The sequence below is a fragment of the Leptosomus discolor genome, chromosome 6 (assembly GCF_034619465.1).
Source record: "Leptosomus discolor isolate bLepDis1 chromosome 6, bLepDis1.hap2, whole genome shotgun sequence".
Taxonomy (NCBI): domain Eukaryota; kingdom Metazoa; phylum Chordata; class Aves; order Leptosomiformes; family Leptosomidae; genus Leptosomus; species Leptosomus discolor.
The window spans coordinates 43,439,349-43,458,761 of record NC_141396.1 but is presented as its reverse complement, the minus strand read 5'-3'; the positions used below and the strand labels follow the sequence as shown (position 1 = coordinate 43,458,761).

Here is a 19,413-nt window from a genome sequence, read left to right as displayed (position 1 = left end):
TTGGAGAACTTATGTTATCAGCTATCTCCACCTCCAATGGATTCGCAATTCAGAATAGTATCTGCAGCATCCAGTAATTAAAATGCAAATTTGAAGCTGCTGCATTTTGAAATAATGTTGGTTCAGAGACAGTTGGTTATATCATTATGCTGTTTGCTTAAAATAAATTAAATAATATGGCACAGTTGCATACAATTATTTTTGATTACTTTCTTAAACATGTCCATAAAATTTTACAGTGCCCATTGTACAACACCCACCATTTTCCTGATCGTTTAATGAATGATTCTGAGTTATAGCACCTCCATCTTGTGGTAAACTTGAGAAATAGACCTTCCTTAATGCTATCTGGCAAAAAGTACCTCTGAAAAAATTACAATAATATAGATAGATCCAGATTTGATCTTGGCTGCATGTCATTCAGGGCATTTGCTTTAGTGTGATTTCTCTCTGCCTCCATATTGCACTTGTCAGCTGGGACATGCAGAAACCCTGTTTCTTACAGGCTGACAACAGAAGGAATTAGACTTCCCCTGAGGAATCAGGGAGGTACTGTGCTTCTATGAAGTGAAAGCTAATGCTATCAATGAATAGCAGTATTTAGGCAATGAGAATTTTAAAGGTTTATAAATAACTGTCATGGACGAAGCTTTCAATTATCATCATTCCATTGCAATTGTAAAGGTTTTTTCTTGAAGCTAAAACATCAAAGCAGAAGATTTCCACTGCCACGTTTGACTAGGAGCATGAGCGTGCCCGCACGCGCATGTGTGTGTGTGTGTCTGTATTTTGGGTTTAAAGTTAAATTTTATAATTTGGAAAAATTTAATCTGAAAACAGAAAAACAGAAATGTTTTTCAAGCCCAAGAAAAGATCCTTCATGATAGGTACTGTCCAAAACCTAGCTGATGGCTGGTCCCTGTCTGCGCTCTTCATAGCCACCAAGCACAGCTCAGACACCTATGCTGGGCTGTCAGATGAAAAGTCTGATTTCAAAGTGCATTACGTTTTCTTCTTTGTTTCCATTGTTCTTTCTAGTTTTCTGTCACTGAGATTCTGGTTGTTGCCAAGTCAGCTAGATGCCAAACATGAAGTTCCACCCAGTTTCTACCCTGATATTGCAGGAGTGCTCTGTTTACAGGGCAGCTCTGATAATTACCATCAACATACCGAGCTCCCTCACCCTCTCCTTGTGCCCAGTGTGCTACAGTCCTATAACTGTCTTGGATTTACTCCAGAATATTAATTATTGCTTATTGTGGGAAGCTCAAAACTGGGCACAGTACTCAGGTGTGGTCTCACAAGTGCAGAGGAGAAGGAATTAATCCCACCCATTGAGCTGTTGCCTACAGCCTTGCTAGGAGTGAAGCATGCTATTAGCCTTCATCACCACAGGGACACACTGCTCACTCAGTTCAGCTTTCTTCTCTAGGACCTCCAGGTCCTTTTCTGGAGAGCTCCTTTTCAGCCTGTTGGTCTCCAGTCTGTGCTGATGCGTGGGGTTACTTTGTACTGGCTGCGGGAGGTTGTTTTTGTCTCTGTTGAACTTCATGGGGTTTCTTTCAGCTGCCCTGTCACCTGCAAGATCCTCCTCAGCTCTCTGCAGTCAGCTTTACTTCAGACTGCTCTGAGCAACCCTGTATGAGCAACGGTGTGCCACAGCAAAGCTTTTACTAGACAAAATTGATTCAGCTGAAACTCACTTCATTCAAAATCATAGATTGGAAAGATTTTTATCCTTAAACATAGCTTCCTACCCATAGCTGCATACCATGGTCCCCATGTGCACAGCTCCTGTTTGAGTTTTGTGGTCGCAGGGTGATGGAATACAAAACACAGCATTTTAACTGGCATGTACCCTGTCTGTATTTCTGAAAGCTAAAAGCTTCTTTCTTACCTGGATTCAGAATGTTTCCAGCAACTTCTGCTGGCTTTGGGCTGCTCCTGTGTCACCCACACACATACGTGGTCTCTTAACACAACAGCAATTTCCAAAGCTACACAGAGTTGTGAGTCATCCAATGTACACCTACATATCCCACAGCCATGGGTGGCTGGACCAGAGAAGCTCCTGTCCACATCGCTTCCTGCAGTTCTTCAACATTCCTGGTGCTGCAGCATGTTTATGCCAAGTCCTGGCCAACTGAACTGACTTGAAATCCAGTTCGTGCTCCTGGAGTGGCCCTCAACAACCGTCTTTCGTAATATTCATTTCTTTAGCTCTGTGCTGAAAATAAAAGGGTGTTTATCACAGGAATCTGCGACTTAATGTTGGGTTGCACACTAGCTGCAGAGCTTCTTCCCTCCAGGAGCTCCAGTCCTGCACAATGTTATATACATGTATATATGTAAAATGTTACGTATAGAAAATGTTATATGTACACACACATATGTGAACAATCAACAGAGTAGTTTGAAGCAAAGCAAAGGGGAAAATGTCTGTGTGTGGAATCAGACAGAATTTCAAAGACAGCACCTTAGTTTTTCAATTTCTTATTTCAACTGGACATATGTAATGATAAAAAGTAGAAACTTGATCATAAAAGTTATTGGTGATACTGTAATCCTTTGTATGTTCTATATAGAGCCCTTTTGCATTTATTACTTCAGATTAGCACTTGAACGGTGAAATGTAAACTGCTAATATCTCTAGCCAGTTTTATGACTGTGTTACCATTTGCAAATCACAATTTAAAAAATTGCACACCTTTGCAAACACTGAGTGGGACTCTGACTGGATCTCAGTCTCTGCCTATCCTTTTTTCTTATCTACATCTGAAAAGGTTCAGTCAATGCTGGGGCAAAAAACACCAAAAAACCCCTTTGATCATAAAATAAGAATTAATTTCCACATTATCTCTACACCTCTTTTTTAAAATCACTTTCCTTAAAATCAGTTTTGTTATATACATAAATCCTTAGCGCACTTTGCATATCCTTAATAAAATTGTATGCCTTATTAAAAAAAAAAGCATTGCCCATCTGCGTAAGTTTAACAAAATATTTTATTCCCTTCCATTTTCACCTCAGGTTCAACGCCTCTTGCACTTTTAATTATAAATAAATAAATAAATACCAATATTACCATTTTCAGCTATTACTTAATCTAACACCCTGCGTATGAAATAGATTTTCTCTTACAGAAGTTAGGATTCTACCATGGTGCTTTAAAACATAATACACAGTTTCTTGTCTTGAATTAACTCATGCTTAAGCTCTGGGTTTGCATAAATTATATATAGAAACCATACGCCATCAAATCTTGGGAGTGTTAAGTATTTGGAATTGATATGGAGGTCAATGAATGTTCTAACATTTCTGTCTGCCTGAGAGAAGGATCAGGCCATCAGTCTGGAAAACCGTTATCTCTTACCACATTTTATGTCATATTTTGTATTTTAACTCTAGGTTTACATATGTGTTTATATTATACTTTGCTTTTAAAATCAGAAAGTGCAAAGGGAAGTGCATTGGTGAGGACGACAGGAGGAAAAGCAAAACTTTTTATTGTTTTATGCCATTTACCTAAAAAGGCAATGCTTTTGGTATTATTCAGCAGTCTTTGGCTTGCTTCCCCTTGTAATTGTATCTGTTTCTCATTGTTAGAGATTCCTCATCCAAGCTAGTCTATTATTTCTGGAATTTGTAGAAAGGTTAGTGAGTCTCTAGAGTTGTGATTACTTTTTCTAGCTGACATTTATTGATCTCATTACCTTCATGCTCATATTTCAAAAACTTTTTTTATATTTTGTTACCATTTCAAAGACAACAGAAATGCTGCAGTGCTCACTGTATTAGAACTGTATGTAATTAAAATTTGTACTGTGTTTCATCAGAAATTCACTGTCAAAACCTCAGCATGTGTTGTTTATAAATTAGATTGTTATAATTAGAACACAAAATAACTGCAAAAATAGAGACTGAATTTATATTTGAAACAAACCTCTATTTTATTTCTGCACAGAAAACTGCAACATTTTTGGCCACATGCAAGTTGGTAGAATACCATACTTTGGATGAAATCAGATGAAATCCACACTTGTGAAGGCGCCAGCAAGCCCATAAACCACTCGAGCACATTTCAGGAGATATCACTGGGGAGGTAGGAGCTATGCAATTCTTGTGCTAGCTTTTTATTTGCGAGTGAACTTCACCTTTTGATTTTATTGCATATTTCCTTTCTCTATTATTATCATTGAAATTTAAGTGATTACAACAGTATTATCAATTTTCTTCAAGGTACAAGGAAATTTTGCAATTACTTGAATGGATTTTACAGAATACTTGAAATGTTTTAAGCTATTAAGGAGCAAAACTCTTAGTATACTTGCCTGTTTTAAAGAAAGTGTGTAGTGTCAGTCTTAAAAAGAACTATTGTTTCATAGACACTGAATAACGTGAAGGACTCCATGTTCAGTAAACATCTGAATTCCAGAGGATACCAGTTGACAAATGCTGCTGTCAGTTTGAAATTTCTCCCGTGCCTTTCATATCTTTCTTTGCAAAGTCTTTTTAAAGGTTGTCGGACGAAGTAGTAACGTGGACAGACAATAAAATGCTGGCAACAGGATACATACAGAACTAACAGGGTGATCTTGTGGTAGTGCATAATAAAAACTGCCATGGAAACACGGATTTGAGACAGCTTAGGTAGCATGGTGGTTTAATGGGTGTGAACATCTCAGACTCAAGTTCTGTACTGCTTTGCTGAAGATTGCTAAATCACCTCTCTGTCGTTGAGCTTCCTAAAAAAAATAAATAAATAAATTATCACCTCACTGAAGTGGGGAAAAGGAAAAACAGCACAGGAAATAAATTGGTATAGGTGTTGACATTTTAAACATTTAAATATGTATTTCTATATTACTCCATTAATATATGGACACCAGGCACATTTATTTATATAAAATAATATATATGTAATATATATCTATATAAAATACACATACGTATATGAAAATGCATTTTATTTCTGGCACTTCAGCAGACTTTACATTCATTTATTTCTTCTAAAGTTGTACAAAATCATTGTTTTCTCCTTGTCATTTTTTATCTGGAGGGGCTTAGTGAACTACCATATTAAGTGGCCCTCTCCATACAGAAACTATCTGTAGTCACTTGTTACTTCCTTCTTATCACCAGAATGTACAGAGTTCCCAGGTCAGTGATTTTTACTCAATTTCTGTGACATCTCAAGCATCCCCCCTCAACCCTATCTTTTCCCAAGCTGAATTCTCATTCACTTTGTAAAAAGAAACGTGACTCCTTCTCTGACAAATGTGACTTGAGAGTCCTTTGTAAAGTGTACATGACCTTATGCCAATTAATAGCCACAAAGGCTGAAGATGTGGCCAGAGAAAAAGATAACACATATGTGCTGACAGTCTATGGGTGCTGTATGGCAATGCTAGTGCTAGACAAAAAGGGTGGTACTGACTGATCAAGCTGAAATTGTCTATGGAAGTCATTGTAGGTGTTGTGTGTATTAGCACACAGTGAGTGCAAGCATGTCAATGTGTTCCTTGAGGCAATGTAAGGTAAACTGCCATTGCAGATAATACCAAGAGAAAGGAGATGCCTTTCTCTGCCAATGAAAGAACATACATGATGGAAGTTGCCTTCATCATTCCTTTGCAATGGGAGTTCTCTCCTGTTGCTTCGTTATGGTTGTCCTTGGAGCACTCCTTGAAACAAAGTATAGGTGTGAAAAGGGATTGACAGCTGTGGTTATGTTGGCCGTTGAAGTTAATGTATCTGTGGCTGAAACACATGCTGACAGCCTCTCTGGCTATCTGTGGATATCATGGCTATGTACGGAGAGCTTAAGCAGTATTTTCCTTCTCTTTACATGCTTTTAAAGTAATTCAAATATAGCTGTTCTCCAGTTAATATTCAATTCTGGTTCCTAATAATAAAACAGTAACTTTACTCACCTTTTAGATATTAAGGCCACTAACAAATACAGTGCTAACCCTGGGAGATCAGCCTGATGACCGTTGATGAGCAATGAAAAACGTGAATCACCTCTCTTGTGGATGTCCAGCAAGTAATTAAAGATTTAGCAGTGAGAAAATGTAAGAAAACTACAAGACTTTAAATGCAAACCACATTCTTCCTTTAGAAAAAGATTGATATATTAAATATTTATGCAAAAATAATAAATTGGCAAGTGTATGAAAACACTACTACACCTTCATCTCTTTCATATATCATCTTCCTGGGGAAAAAAAAAAAAAAAAAAAAAGGATTTGCTACTAAAACAGAATTGGAGCTCTGCTATATAATTTTCATATCAGTGGCTAGTTGCCATTATTCTTTCTATGTCCATCCTAATTTAGGCAAAGAATGTAGCTAACAATAAGAAGAAACCAATGCATATTTTTTTCTGAAGAGAATATGGGAGATATCTTTACATCATTAGACACATACTCTGGAAATATCGAGCTCTTGTTAATACAGGATTAAAGTCCTATTTATATTATGACCTATTAATTTAAGTGAATGGCATGTCCAGCAACCTTCTGAAAATAGTGATTTCTTGCATATTTTGAACTGATTAAGAAATCAGCAGTCCTCCCCCCCATATCACCCAGTAATACTTAGCATTCTCCTTTATGACTGTAGTTACATTATTGTGTAATTCTCACAATAACTCTGAAGGAAACATTATATTGTCTTTTTTTAGTGATAGAAAAAGTAATGCAGAGAGGTTGCTGAATGTCACATAAGGGATATATCAAAGAAAAGATAGAGTAAGTATGAATTATTTGAATGAGGCTCTTGTTCAACTACATGACTTTCTTAAAACCAGTGGAGCATGAGCCTATAAGAAAAGTAGGGCATGATTTACCACTCTTCACTGATGTATACACACACGCTTTGGTTTGATCATCATGAAGACTGCTGTGTTTGCTGGCTACACAATTAATAGTAAGCTGTAGACTATAAAGTGATTGTTCAGCATTTAGACATCCAAAAAAGCTCCATCCAAACTAAAATGATGTCATTGATTCTGCATGGGCTAGAGAGTAGAACAACTCAGCCATCTATGCTCCAAGTGTATAAACCTTGACAGATTCATGTTCTGGGTAGTAGAAAGGTGCTTACATAAGTGATTCACAAGAGGAATGTAACTACTATTTAGGCAAAAAGAGGAAGCCTGGGGTTAAAAATGTTTGGACAAGCAGTATTATGTTTACTTCAAATGGAATAAAATAGGGAAGGACTATTCTAAATTAATTAATGAAATAAAGGCAGATACAATGAAGCTTTTACTCATACTTACTTCAGGAAAAAATGTAATTGCTGTCTTTTAAGATTCAGGAAAAAAAGAGCAGAGACTTGAAGTTGCCATTGCACTGAAAGCAAAATAAAGAAGATTTACGCAGCTCACCTTATATTTTTACATTCACCATGAACGCTAAATAAGAATCAAACTTTACAAAATGTTCCCCAAAATACATACTGTATGGAGAAAAACAAATCAAACATTCAGGCTAAAATTTATTCACACAATCTACAGAAATGTTGACTATTTCTAATATATGGCTCTAATGTACAAATGATTAGGACTCTTTGGGGATATTAGATAATGTCTTCAGGTAGAATAATGAGACAGCTAATGTGATAATGGCATGTTCCAGGCTTCTGTAAGAGTTCATTACCATACGTGAACACGCTTAACAGGTGAAAGTTTCCAGAGAAGCTCTGATTCTGTTGACCTCAGAAGCTGCCATCAGTTTCAGTGGGGCAGGAGTTCACTTTTCGTGTGAACCCTGAGGAACTAGCTGTAGTTATGGACTACTAAAGAAGAAAGGAGTCACAGGTTGGGTGGATGGGTCAGAGGAACTGAGGGTGGATAACTATGTGGTTTAAGCAGTTATAATCCAAAGATCTGCACACATTGCCAGGACTTCATTTACAGCTTTGAAATCTCCTTTATGTCTGAAGATAAAATGTACTATAAAGCTGCACTACAACATTGCTGTTATCCGTCAGTAACGTCATTGTGTGTGTTTATACCTGAATTGTCTTGGCAGGTTGTTGATCTCACTTGGTCACCCAGCACCACGACAAGACCGCTTGTAAAAAATCACATCAGTATTAGAGTAAGTTTTTACTGTAGGGTTCACCTGGGTTCTTCTGCGCTGGAAAACATCTCAAGTTAAACTAATTCAAGTGAGAATAACCAGACTGTGAAACAGTATTCAAGCTGTGTGTCTACACCCCCTCTCTTCTTGTTTGATTGCTAAAGTAAAATTCCTAGAGATGTAGTGCCAGTAGACTGTTTGCACTCTTTGAATTTTTTCATGTCTGGAGGCATGGAGAAGGATATCTTTGCTCTTTCTGAGCACAGTAAGTGGATTGTGGAAAACATTTTAGCATGTATCCACACTGAGGAACGGTTACGTTAGCAGCCGGCGAATCACGCTAACTGTAGTTTTTACCTATACAGCAGAGAAGATCAGCATAATGGACTTTGTGTGCAGGTAGAACTCCTATTAGGAGCCACACTTGAATTACAATTTACATGAAATTCATAGTGTAGGCACAGTTTTAAGAATATGCCTATACTGTACTGTCTAAAGTCACAAAGAAGCATACGAATTAGCTCAACCATTAAAAGTAATATGACTGTATTAATATGGTTCTCTGCTGCCTGATTTTCAGAGTATATTTATGTCAGAACTAGTGGCTTTAGAGCTAGGCTGGGCATTTCAGATTGATACTATACTATGCAATGAGGACAATCCCCGCAAAGAATAATTAGAAAATGCTTCCAGATATTTGGGGGGGGGGGGGGGGGCAATAAATGCTAAGTAATCTTTACTCATGATAAAAACCAGTGTAAACTGAGAGAAGAGACGAACTGGAGAACATTTCATTATTCTAATCATCATCTCTTAGCGACAGCTAGCCTGCTTCTCCACTTCCTTGCGTCTTGAAGTCACTAACACTTCTGTGAAGAAAGCATGATCTGAAAGGTAGTATTTTACATTCACTGTGCTCAGCTGAAAATTGCTTTACGAGATCTAAGGTAGTGAAGGATTGGACCCAGAAGAAACTGCTAATAGTTAAGGCCCATATTTCTACATGACCTGTGATGAAAGAGAAGAAGGTGCAGCGTCTCCAGAGACTTGGGGGAATGTTCAGGGAGTGCTATAATTAATATCTAATTGTTCCATTTGATAACTCTTAATCTCATTTTCCCAGGCTTGCGTCCTACAGATTGTTTATAAATTAGACTGGTGGTCATAGTAACTATTCCCCTGAGTTTGCAAAGGGAAGCCTAAAATGACTTCTGCTTTTCACAGCAGGGTCAATTGAGCACATCATCCTCCTCAGCACGATAAAATGAGTACTGTGCAGTCTGCTCTGGGGAAAATCATTTACCTTTCATACGATCGTAGTAAATGAACTGTGGAAGACTCTGTAAGTTTGAGGAGAAAAGTACTGTCCCTTAGTCTACAGTGAAGTTCTCGCACAGTTCAGCTTGTGCTGAAGCTCCTCTGCAGGTGACATGGACTGATCAGTTTGCCTGCGTAGCTGCAACACATGAACATACATCTCTGCTGTATGCATGTGGTGTGGGTGTTCTGTACCCTTTTCCTCATGTGGTAATAGTACATCATCAGCTCCGTGGAGCAGAGGACTTGCTGTGTCTCTTCACAACAGAAAAGGAACTGAGACCTCTATGCAAGTCGTTGAGATGTAAATCCTCTTTCTGTTCTGAGAAACAACAGCCGCATCATAAAGAAGCAGTATTTTTCAAAGTTCATTGCATTGCCAGAGAGAAAAGATGCTTGTCTTTACTTCCAGAAATGCATATCTTGTGCAGGGTCAGAAAGTCAAACTGCAGACCAAAATTCAAAGAGAAGTTGGTACTTTTATCTTTAACAGGATTGTAGAGGAGTTATTTCAGAAAGAACTTGTAGTTAACAAAATATATAAATTATATGCCAACAAGAATACATTTCAAGTCACTCACACAACTGTGACTTGTCGGATGAAATAATCATAAAAACTCATTTTTGACACCAAATTAACAGTGATAACTTGTTACAGTATGCTAGTGTAATTTCTCACAAATTGCTTTCCAATGCCAATTCTTACTTCAAAAAATTCCTCCACAGGTCTGTTGTGGGCACTGTATTGCTCCCAGACCCCAAAGCATGATCTGTACCAATCCACGGGACTGTTTAATCTATGATCTGCAACACCCTTTGGCTAGGAGTCCCACAGCTCAACCACACATTACGCAAAGAGCCAAGTCCTTTTATTTATTTCCCACCTGGGTTTTACCAGCTTAAGTCGCCCCCCACCTCACTGGTTTTTACACTGCAAAACACTATATTTAGGTTAACATAAGGACATTCTTAATATGCTGCTTCCAGCTTTGGTTATTCCAAGTTCAGATGCATTTTGTTTTCTTTATAACGTTATGTGTTATTAATAAAATACATCATAACAGATTTGACTGTTTGTATATATGTACACAGACACACGTATAATCAAATTTTAATACTGTATGCGAAACATTGTATACTAAGACTGTACAACAGTATTTTACAGCCAAAACCAATGTCATTTTGTTTGTCATGACCTTTTTACTTATACAGTTCTGTGGCTTGTGTGAGATTTTGTTTTTATTTACGTTAGGTTCGTAGAAAGATAATTTATTTTTATCGACTTAGTAAGTAGCAGAGCAGAGCAAACACTTGTGACCCGACGAAAAGCAGCGGAGTGTGCCCCGGCGGCTCCGCGCTCCACCGCGCCTACTCCTGCAGCAGGGGAGAAGAGCAACCTGTTTCAGCTGCGTAGTGGTGGAAGAATTTCGTACCTGCCACTCTGCGCAAATCATTTAGATCGTAAACGACCACACACACTCATATCCAGGAGCTTTCGGGGAGGGGGGGATGTAGGCGGACGATCGAGACAAGCGCAGCCACAAGCCGGGGGGTGTCCAGGCAGCCTGGGCGAACCTACGCGCCCGGCCCCCGCGAGAAGCGGAGCGGCAGCGTCTCCCCTCGGCCCGGCCGGGCGGTTGGCTGCGCTGGAGGGCGCCTCGCTCACCCCGCCACGGCCGCGGGGGGGGGGAGGGGGGGAGCTGTCCCCGCCCCGCACCCCTGAGGGCGGGGAGGGCCGCAGCCCCCGCCGGGGGACAGCCTGCAGGGCAGCGGAGAAGGGGCGGTACCTCCCCGCTATCGAAGGTGGGAAAGTTGGGCGAAGAGGCGGAGGAGGGCGGCCACCGCGCCCCGCCGCCTTCCCCCGTTCCCCGGCCCGCCCCGCCCGTGGCTGCCGGCCGCAGCCCGCTCCCCTGCCCGGAGCGGCGCGGGGCAACGTCCTCCCCCGGTCGGCTGCGCCCCAGCTCCGGCCCTACACCTCCTCCGCCACCCCCCCCGCCCCACGCACCGCCCCCCGTCGGCGGAGGTGAGGCGAGGCGCGGCGCCGGCTGCAGCGGCGGCACGGGAGGACGGGGGCGGCGGGGGCTCTCCGCGGCGGCCGGCTGCATCCATCACTCAGCCCGGCGGAGGGAAGAGCCATGGGGAGCAGCCGCGGAGAAGCTCCCCTCCGGGTGTCGGCTGCCAGTGGCCTGGTCTGAGGAGGAGGAGGAGGAGGGAGGGAAGGGGCCGTAGTAGCGGCGGACTGTGCAAGTTGCGCTCTGCCCTCTTTCTTCCCGGGCTCGTCTCCCACCCGCGGAGCAGCATGCGGACTGGCCTCCGCGCTCCCTCGGATGTGCTCTGGCTGCTGCCGCCTTCAGCGCATCCTGCTGCCGGCAGCGCTTACCCGGGCGCTGGATGAGACAGGAGCGGGGAGATCGCTGCTGCGGTTCCGCCCGCTTTTTCATGCGGGCTTCTGCTCCGGCGGGGGTAGCGCCGCCGCCGCCGCCGCCGCCAAGGAGCAGCCGGCCTGGGGCGCTGCCCCCGCTCGCCCGCCCGCCCGGGGGGTCCGCATGGCGTGCTACCTGGTCATCAGCTCCCGGCACCTCAGCAACGGGCACTACCGCGGCATCAAAGGCGTCTTCAGGGGACCGCTCTGCAAGAAGGGCGCTCGCTGGCCGGCAACTGCCACCTCCTCGCTCCCTCCCTCACTTGCCCCCCGCACGGTAGGAGCGGGGCGGGGGGCGGCGTTGGCCCGCGAGGGGCGCGGGGCGTGGGCGCCGGCTGGGTCCCGCGGGGTGGGGGTGGGGGTGGGGGGGGGTGTGGGGGGAGGGGAGGGTGGCAGGCGGCTCGGAAAAGTTTACGTGGGGGCCGGGGCTGGGAAGGCGGTGCTGGCGCTCGGGGGCTGCCTTCCAGTCGCGGTTCTCCGCGGCCCCCGCGCCTCGGGCTCACGCCGGCGGAAAGGTGCGTTTTGGGGGCTGCTGAAGGGGCCGGTGTCGGCTCCAGGGCGTCGCGGTTTGGTACCTTGTCCAAGGTGTTGACGCTGCGGAGGAAGGGGAGCGATCGACCTTCTGGTTTCGGCTATAAAAAACGAAGGAACTTGCGCGTTTGGCTGCGGGGGTTGTGAACTACCTGTCAGACCGGCATCTAGGCAGAGCACGCGTGAAGTTTGGGGGAGCTCCTGCGGGGACCAGAGAACCCTCGAGCTACCCTAGGCGGTCTCCATGAGTCGCTAACGGAGTTTCGTAGAGGCGAGCGGCTGTCAGGCTGCAGGCGGGTCGCCGCCGGGCGGGGAGCAGCGGGGAGCCCCGGGGGAAGCCGGCGGGGCCGGGGTCAGCGGCGAGACACCGGGGCCGGGTGACAGCAGGGCGCCCAGGGGGGGAGCCGGTGGGGCGGGGGGCAGCGGGGAGCCCAGGAGAGCCGGCGGGGCGGGGGGCGCGCAGGCGGCGCCGGAGTGTTGTAGTCCCCGCTCCGCCCATCGGTGGTTGTAGTAATACCGTAAACGCCTCTGTAGCCGCGACTGGGCTGTCCCTGTCAATGTGCCGCCTCTCAGTGGGCGAAGCGCCGAGGGGTGCGGACCTGCCGCCCTCCCTGTGGGCTTGCGGAGGTACCAGGGACGCCGTGGTCCCTCCACTGGTAGGACCCCGTCCGGCTTCGGCAGTGCCGGGTGGTGCCCCTTAACGCACCTCAAACACCTTTTGGAAACTGCTCGTGATGACAAAGTCGCTGCTTTCGGTTTCTGGCCTTTCGATGAGAGGAAGTGACAGATACTTCACTATACTGAAATCCCCCCGCGCCAGCCCTCTGATCCCGCACTGGCAGGTCCCTCCCTTGCGTTGCTCGAGCTGTCGTGCCATAAAATGCAACGGCGCTGCAGGTATCCTCGGCCAGGCGTTGGCTGAGCTGCGTCTACGTTCTCTGCCCCGTGGAGCTGATCCACCCGTGTGTGTGGAGGCTCCCGAAATGCAGGAGACATTAACTGAGATTTCGGTACAAAACTCTAGAGGTAAAAAGGAAGAGACCTCCAAGATCTAAACTGGGAAGAAGCTTGATTGTAAATACTTAGTATTTAGTAGAACTTTAACAGCTGGGTTCAAGTCGAATAGTGTCAGGAGGTGTTACCCTCCAAGTAGTGTTACGTTCCAAATCCTTCACTTTCCAACTTCTTTCCCTTTCCTTCGAGCTACCTACTGAGTATGTACACCACTCCTCTCAGGCTAAATACTTAATGAAATAAACGTAATTGCCTGACTCCATTAACAAATCATCATTTTAACATAGTTCTGCTACCAGCTGGGAGTAATTTCTGTTTAAATGCAAATATCTGAGAAAAAGACCAACAAATAATTGTACTGAAGTTTCTTACTGCTTAAAGGTGTTTGGGTTTTGGTTTTTTTGGGTTTTTTTGTGTTTTTTTTTTTTAATTTTAAAGGATTTTCTTTAAGTTGAAGCATCTTAGTTTGAAGCCAACTATCTAGTGTTTAGCGGAAAAGGGAAAAAAAATACCAAGTTGAAAATAACCTCAGGTCTCTTTCATTACATAGAAACACTTTCATGGGTGCTTTCCAGAGTTTGAAACAAGTAGGAAGAGCACTTTGTATTGCTTTTCACTAAGATAGAACCCCTCTTTTTTGAGATTCGCTTGGCCAGGAGCTGGGATGCTTTATATGGTTTGGGACTATTTCTATAGAAAGGATTGAATTTTAGCAATCTTTAGCTTTCATTCTGAATTCCTAAGAGAGAACTTTCACTTCTCCACACACGTTTCTTTTTTTTTTTTTTTTTTCCTTCCTTTTCCGTTTTTTGGTGTCCACTCTTTGAAGCTAGTCAGGCTTTTCAGGTGACAGGCTAAATCCTGTGGAGAGAGAGTGGTGGGCAGCTCATGGGAATAAAGGTACATAATGAATCAATGTTTTATTAATTATAGGTAATTGTAGCTCTGGAACTCTTTTCTGTGTTTGTTATTTAGCATTTAATACTGTTTTATAGATGCTGGTTTCATATTTTCATATGGGAGTCCAGATTTTAGGAGAAAATAAGGAATGCTTAGTTGGCAAAGTAGATAATAGTTTGCTATTAAATACTGACAGCAGTAATTCTCTGGAGTAATCTGCTTGTGCCTACAAACATAACTTTCCAGACCATATCCTTCTCGCTCATCAATGTGTGTGAAGGAATGGTGAAGAGCAAACAACGCCTGGACACATTTTTGCATTATAGATGTGGGAGTCCTGCATACTGGGATTTAGTATTGACTGAGGTAGTAGAGCTGGTTTAAGCATGAAAAAATCCCCACACAATGCAAACAAACCCCCCAACTATTTGTGTTTTCTTTAGCAATAAGCTATGAGTTAAGCTTGGGACCACTTCTTATACTCAAGAAGGAAGTCTTAAGCAAGTGACATTTATTTGTATTCCCTGTGCTGTGCTTGTGCTTTTATTTAATACCTCCTGATTATAACTTTGAAAGATACAGGTTATGTCTTGTGGTCATTTTTAAAATGCTAAACTTGGAAGCAGCCTGGAAGATTTAATTTTATAGTTTGTTACCATTAAACAATCTTATATTTGTACACTGAGCTATCTTATGCATGAGCCTGCATAGACTTTAATAGAGAAGATGCACCTTTCTATATTTGAAGTGTTCTGTATTAACAGACCATGAAATGTCAGTAGACTTAAGGCTATGCTTTAAGAAATGAGAACAGTGGTGAATATTTTAAATACATTTATCAAATTTCATGGCTATGTGAACAAGGATTTTTCAGTCTGGATGTTTCTGAAGTATTTATTTAGCATACTTTGATATTATTGTGTCAGAAACAATTCTAGTCCTTCTTCCTGGTATGCAGAGAGACCTTTGGCAGCAGTACAAACAAGAACAAGATCTGGATAACTACAAAGATAATGCACTTCGCATGTGGATGTGCGGTGATGTTGTCATAGAATCTTTGTAAAATCCTATGTTTTTGTTGCTCACTTTCTCATGTTGGAAAGGAACTAGCTACGAACGTGCTGAAGCTGGGATCTGAAGTTAGTGGAAATGAACCCAGAAAGAGTGGAATTAAAGTCGCCGTGTATCGTTGGAGTTGTTGTAGACTTGCCCAGGTAGGGAATGCTGAGTCTGAGCATGGTGCCAGCATTACTGAGGATAATGGACAGTAAGCTGGAGAAAGAAGCTGCTTATTTTAGACACCTGAATCTGTGCTTTAAGCTTTTTTATTTTATCTGGAAAGTTGTGTTCATGCACATATTATCAGCAAGCTTTCTGCCTCTGAAAATTTCTATTTAATGAAATGCATTATGGTACAGGGATTTTGCATATACTTCAGACTGAGGTATTGGCTATGGGATTTTTGAGTCCTGAAGAGATTACCTTAATCAGTGTACTGGTTTGAGTTTCTGCAGTCATGATAGATATGCTGTGATATTCACCTGCAGCCAAACCTGCTCAGAGGTTTGCTGCCACACCTCACAGGCCTAGCAAAGCTGGCACTGAAAAGGACTCGGCTGCAAAACTTTCAAAGATGATTTTCCAGGATACAGCAGAAAATGGTACTGTGAATTCAGCAGATGGCCCCCTTGCTTCTGATTCATTTCTGAGCCAAGGATGTTATTAGGGTGCACTGATCTGCTTGTGACTTTTTAAGGTGAGATATAAACAAAGTCTCGTTTACTACTTGGTATTTAAAGATCCCTTTGTGTTTTGAAGGAAGTAGAAGGCTCAGAAGACCCACTGCCTTAACCAATTTCTGACTCTGATAATTTTTTTTCTTCCATTGTTCACTGCAACTTCAGCTGAATACAGTATTTTTCACGTACGTTTCTAAGCTGTTTTCTAATAAGGCTGTCCAGCAGCTGTTGTGTTGCACTCAGTGCTTGCCTAATTTCTTTGGGGTGTGGTGGATGGGAAATACTTCTCTGTTGCACAGAGTACCTTTTAAAAAGCACAGCTCTTGCACCATGTCCAGAGGCTGGAGTAGTTCTAAGTAAGTACATTGCAGGTACTTGGAAATAATGACTGTTTAGTAGATACTGAGCCACAAGCATGCTGTTCCAGCACTAAAGCAAGCATAACCAGGACTGAGTAGCACCTTGTTACTTGTTGTAGCAGATAACAACACTGGCCGTTCAGAAACTTCTTAGAAAATTTAAGTGTGTTTGAGGACTGAGGGACTGTAAATAGAGAGCAGGAGGGTCATGGCACGAGCAGCTCTCTCCATCTGCCTGAGCCTAACAGGGAACTGCTAGCACAGCCGAGTCTGCCATAAAAAATGCCAATTTTGTGTTTGTCACCAGTGAGGAGAGATGTGCGCCAAGCACAGTTTTCGGAAAGCAAGGTAAAGGCTAGACATGGCGAATGTGCATCATGTGAAATGTGGTCCAGGTGGCAGCAGGTTAAAAGGAGGATCCGCTGTGTATCTGGGTGATTAGCTGGAAGACTAAATAGCTCGTGAGTTTCTGATCATAAGGAAATCATCCCTCAGCACTGAAAGTGGAGAGGAAGGGTATGCTCTAGGCATTATCAAAGAAAATGCATGGGAAGTACCATTTCAATTAAGAAATAGAGTATAAAGGGACCAATAATGAACCAGCAGCTCCAATAAATAGTCTGGTTTGAGTAGTTTCTATGAAAGGAAAGGGGGAACGTTGCACCCCCATAGAAAGGGGGAACACCGCCGCCCCCCTCTCCCCCCGTACTAATAAAATAATGTACAAAGAAAAAGAGGAAGAAATAGGAGAGAAAATGGGAAGTGGTACTTTCACTTTTTTTGTGCCAAAAGTCTCTGGCAGCTGCCTCCGGCAGAAGTGGCCACCTGCCAGGGGGGATCCTTACACAAAGGAAGGGAAGGCACTCCTGCTCCACTATTTCTTATCTCATTGATCACTAGGTGGTCTGTAAGGCACCTTCCTATCCAAACCATTCTGATTCTACAATTCTCAGCAGTTTGTGTCTCTGAGTGGGCTGGGTGTATTTCCTACCAACCCTAATGCCTCCTTCACTCTGCTGAAGAATATGAGCATTCCTGCAGCCCGCAGTCAACCGTATGGGATCTTATTCCCTGATTTTGTGGTTCCTGTTACTGTGCTTTCTGGGCATTTCTGCAACACATGAAAGACGGAAAGGACTTTCAGAAAATATGTTTATCATGTGTAGCTTTGATGCTCACGCCTTGTATGAAACCTGGTTTTGTGGTATGTATCACTTTTGAGCATATTTTGTTTCTAATTCAGTCAGTGGGTATCACTTTGTGTATAGCATCACGATTAAATTTAATCATCTTCAACCAATTTCTACTGGGCCCATTTCCTTCACCCACAATTAGCAGTAATGTTAAACAGGTGCTTTATGTTTGACAGTGCCTTTCCTGCATTCTAATATTTTTATTGGTCCATCAGTTGAGTTCTTAAAACCAGATCAATTTCTCTTATTTTGCATGTGGCAATGTTTGTTTGTCCATTTCTTCTAGAGTTATTGCTGTTACATCCATTTGCATTCTCACTTTCAGTTCATATGCATTTTACTCGCCCAGAGCATAGCAGTTTGGGTGTGGTTTTTTATTTATTCTGCACCGTGTACAAGTTTGAAAATGGATGTAGAGTCCTAGTGTTTGTGCAAGAGATGCTCCCTTGGATAGCAGGTTGAGCTGCTAACCAGGCTGTAGGCATTGAAGGCTGTGCGTTCCTCTGCCTGGTCCTGCCCTGCTTTCTGGAGTCCTGCCCACACATGCTGTCGCCTGCCTGCGCTGAGGAGGGTGCTCCAGCTCCTTTCTCCAGCTAAATGAAAGTTTTGTTTTGACCACTTAACGACTAAATAAAGTAAGTAACCTTGTTTATGCAAATACTTTCAGTTGAGATTAGATTCTTTGCATAGAAACTGTGGTCAAAAGAATCTAGTAATTTGAATCTACTTATTCCTTGCCAAAAAGGGTTTGCAAGAGCTCCTTGCAAAAGGTTGCTGAATGGAGAAGGAAAAGAAAGCTTTGGAAGACTGGCCAGAGTGTAGGCATTGTTTTCCTACTTGAGTTTCCCTGGCGGATTGTATGGCCTTTGGCTATGAGGCTTGGGGCTTTTGTTTTTGTTTTTGTGTTTGTGGGGTTTTTTTGTTTGTTTGTTTGGTTTTTTTTCTTTTTGGCGTTTAACACCAAGAACCTTTGTTAGGTCTTTTTATTACATCTCAACTGATCACTTAAAAGCCTTAAGTCATCATTACCTGTGGATGTAATTTTTCTCACTTGTATCAGAAAATCTGTGGGGTGTATTAAGAGTGTGGAAAAATATTCCCCTGGGAAAATGTTGACACTTTTGTGGAAAAAATATAGAAATTTGAAATGCTTTTATCTGCCTGCTGAAATACTGTTATTTGAAAATGCCACTGTAGTACAAAGTGAGAGATTTAGTTTTACTGCTTTATGTGTCTATCCACCTGTATAAACCTGGCTTCTTGTATGGACACATCTTCCTTGATGCCCTCAAGGTCTTCATTCTGGAAGACAGTGCATCACATTTGTTGCAACACACAGCAGATGCTGTAATCCCTCTTTTAGAGCTCAAGATTTAGGATCTCGCTGTGAAATATGTTTACACCTACAACAGTAAAAAAAAAAAAAAGAAGAATCATGGGTGAGGGATGATGTATTTAAAAGGTTAAATTAAGTTTATTACAGGGTCAAGTCAATGTCAGAGAGAAGTGCAGATGCATACACAGACCTGCAGGAACCACAATTCTCAACCTAACATGGAGTACCATTAAAATCCAGTTTGTCCCTCCAAGGAATTAAGCTGTCTTCACTAGGGAAAGCAGTCATTTTGCAAACATGTGTGCATGCAGAAGTCCGTGCATGCAAATACTTCTGAATAGCAATAAGAAGATCCTTTAAAAGATCTTTTTAGCATTCACATCAACAGTTGCAAACACTGTTTTTTCAAGATTCAACCAGCTCTGCTGTTAGCCTTTAAACCTTCAAAACTCTGAATGAACAGTATTAAAATAATTTGATTTATGCCGATAATCAGCGTAAGTGATACCAGA

General features: G+C 42.7%; 1 protein-coding gene across 1 annotated transcript in view; it reads left to right on the top strand.

Annotated features, from left to right (window-relative positions):
• The first annotated feature begins 11,734 nt into the window (after positions 1-11,734).
• ZNF804B (zinc finger protein 804B) overlaps positions 11,735-19,413 on the top strand; it is a 245,079-nt gene continuing 237,400 nt past the window's right edge. Inside the window, exon 1 of the mRNA XM_086467224.1 lies at positions 11,735-12,106. Within this exon, the coding sequence (XP_086323350.1) occupies positions 11,735-12,106 (372 nt within the window). The remainder of the gene's footprint in view (positions 12,107-19,413) is intronic.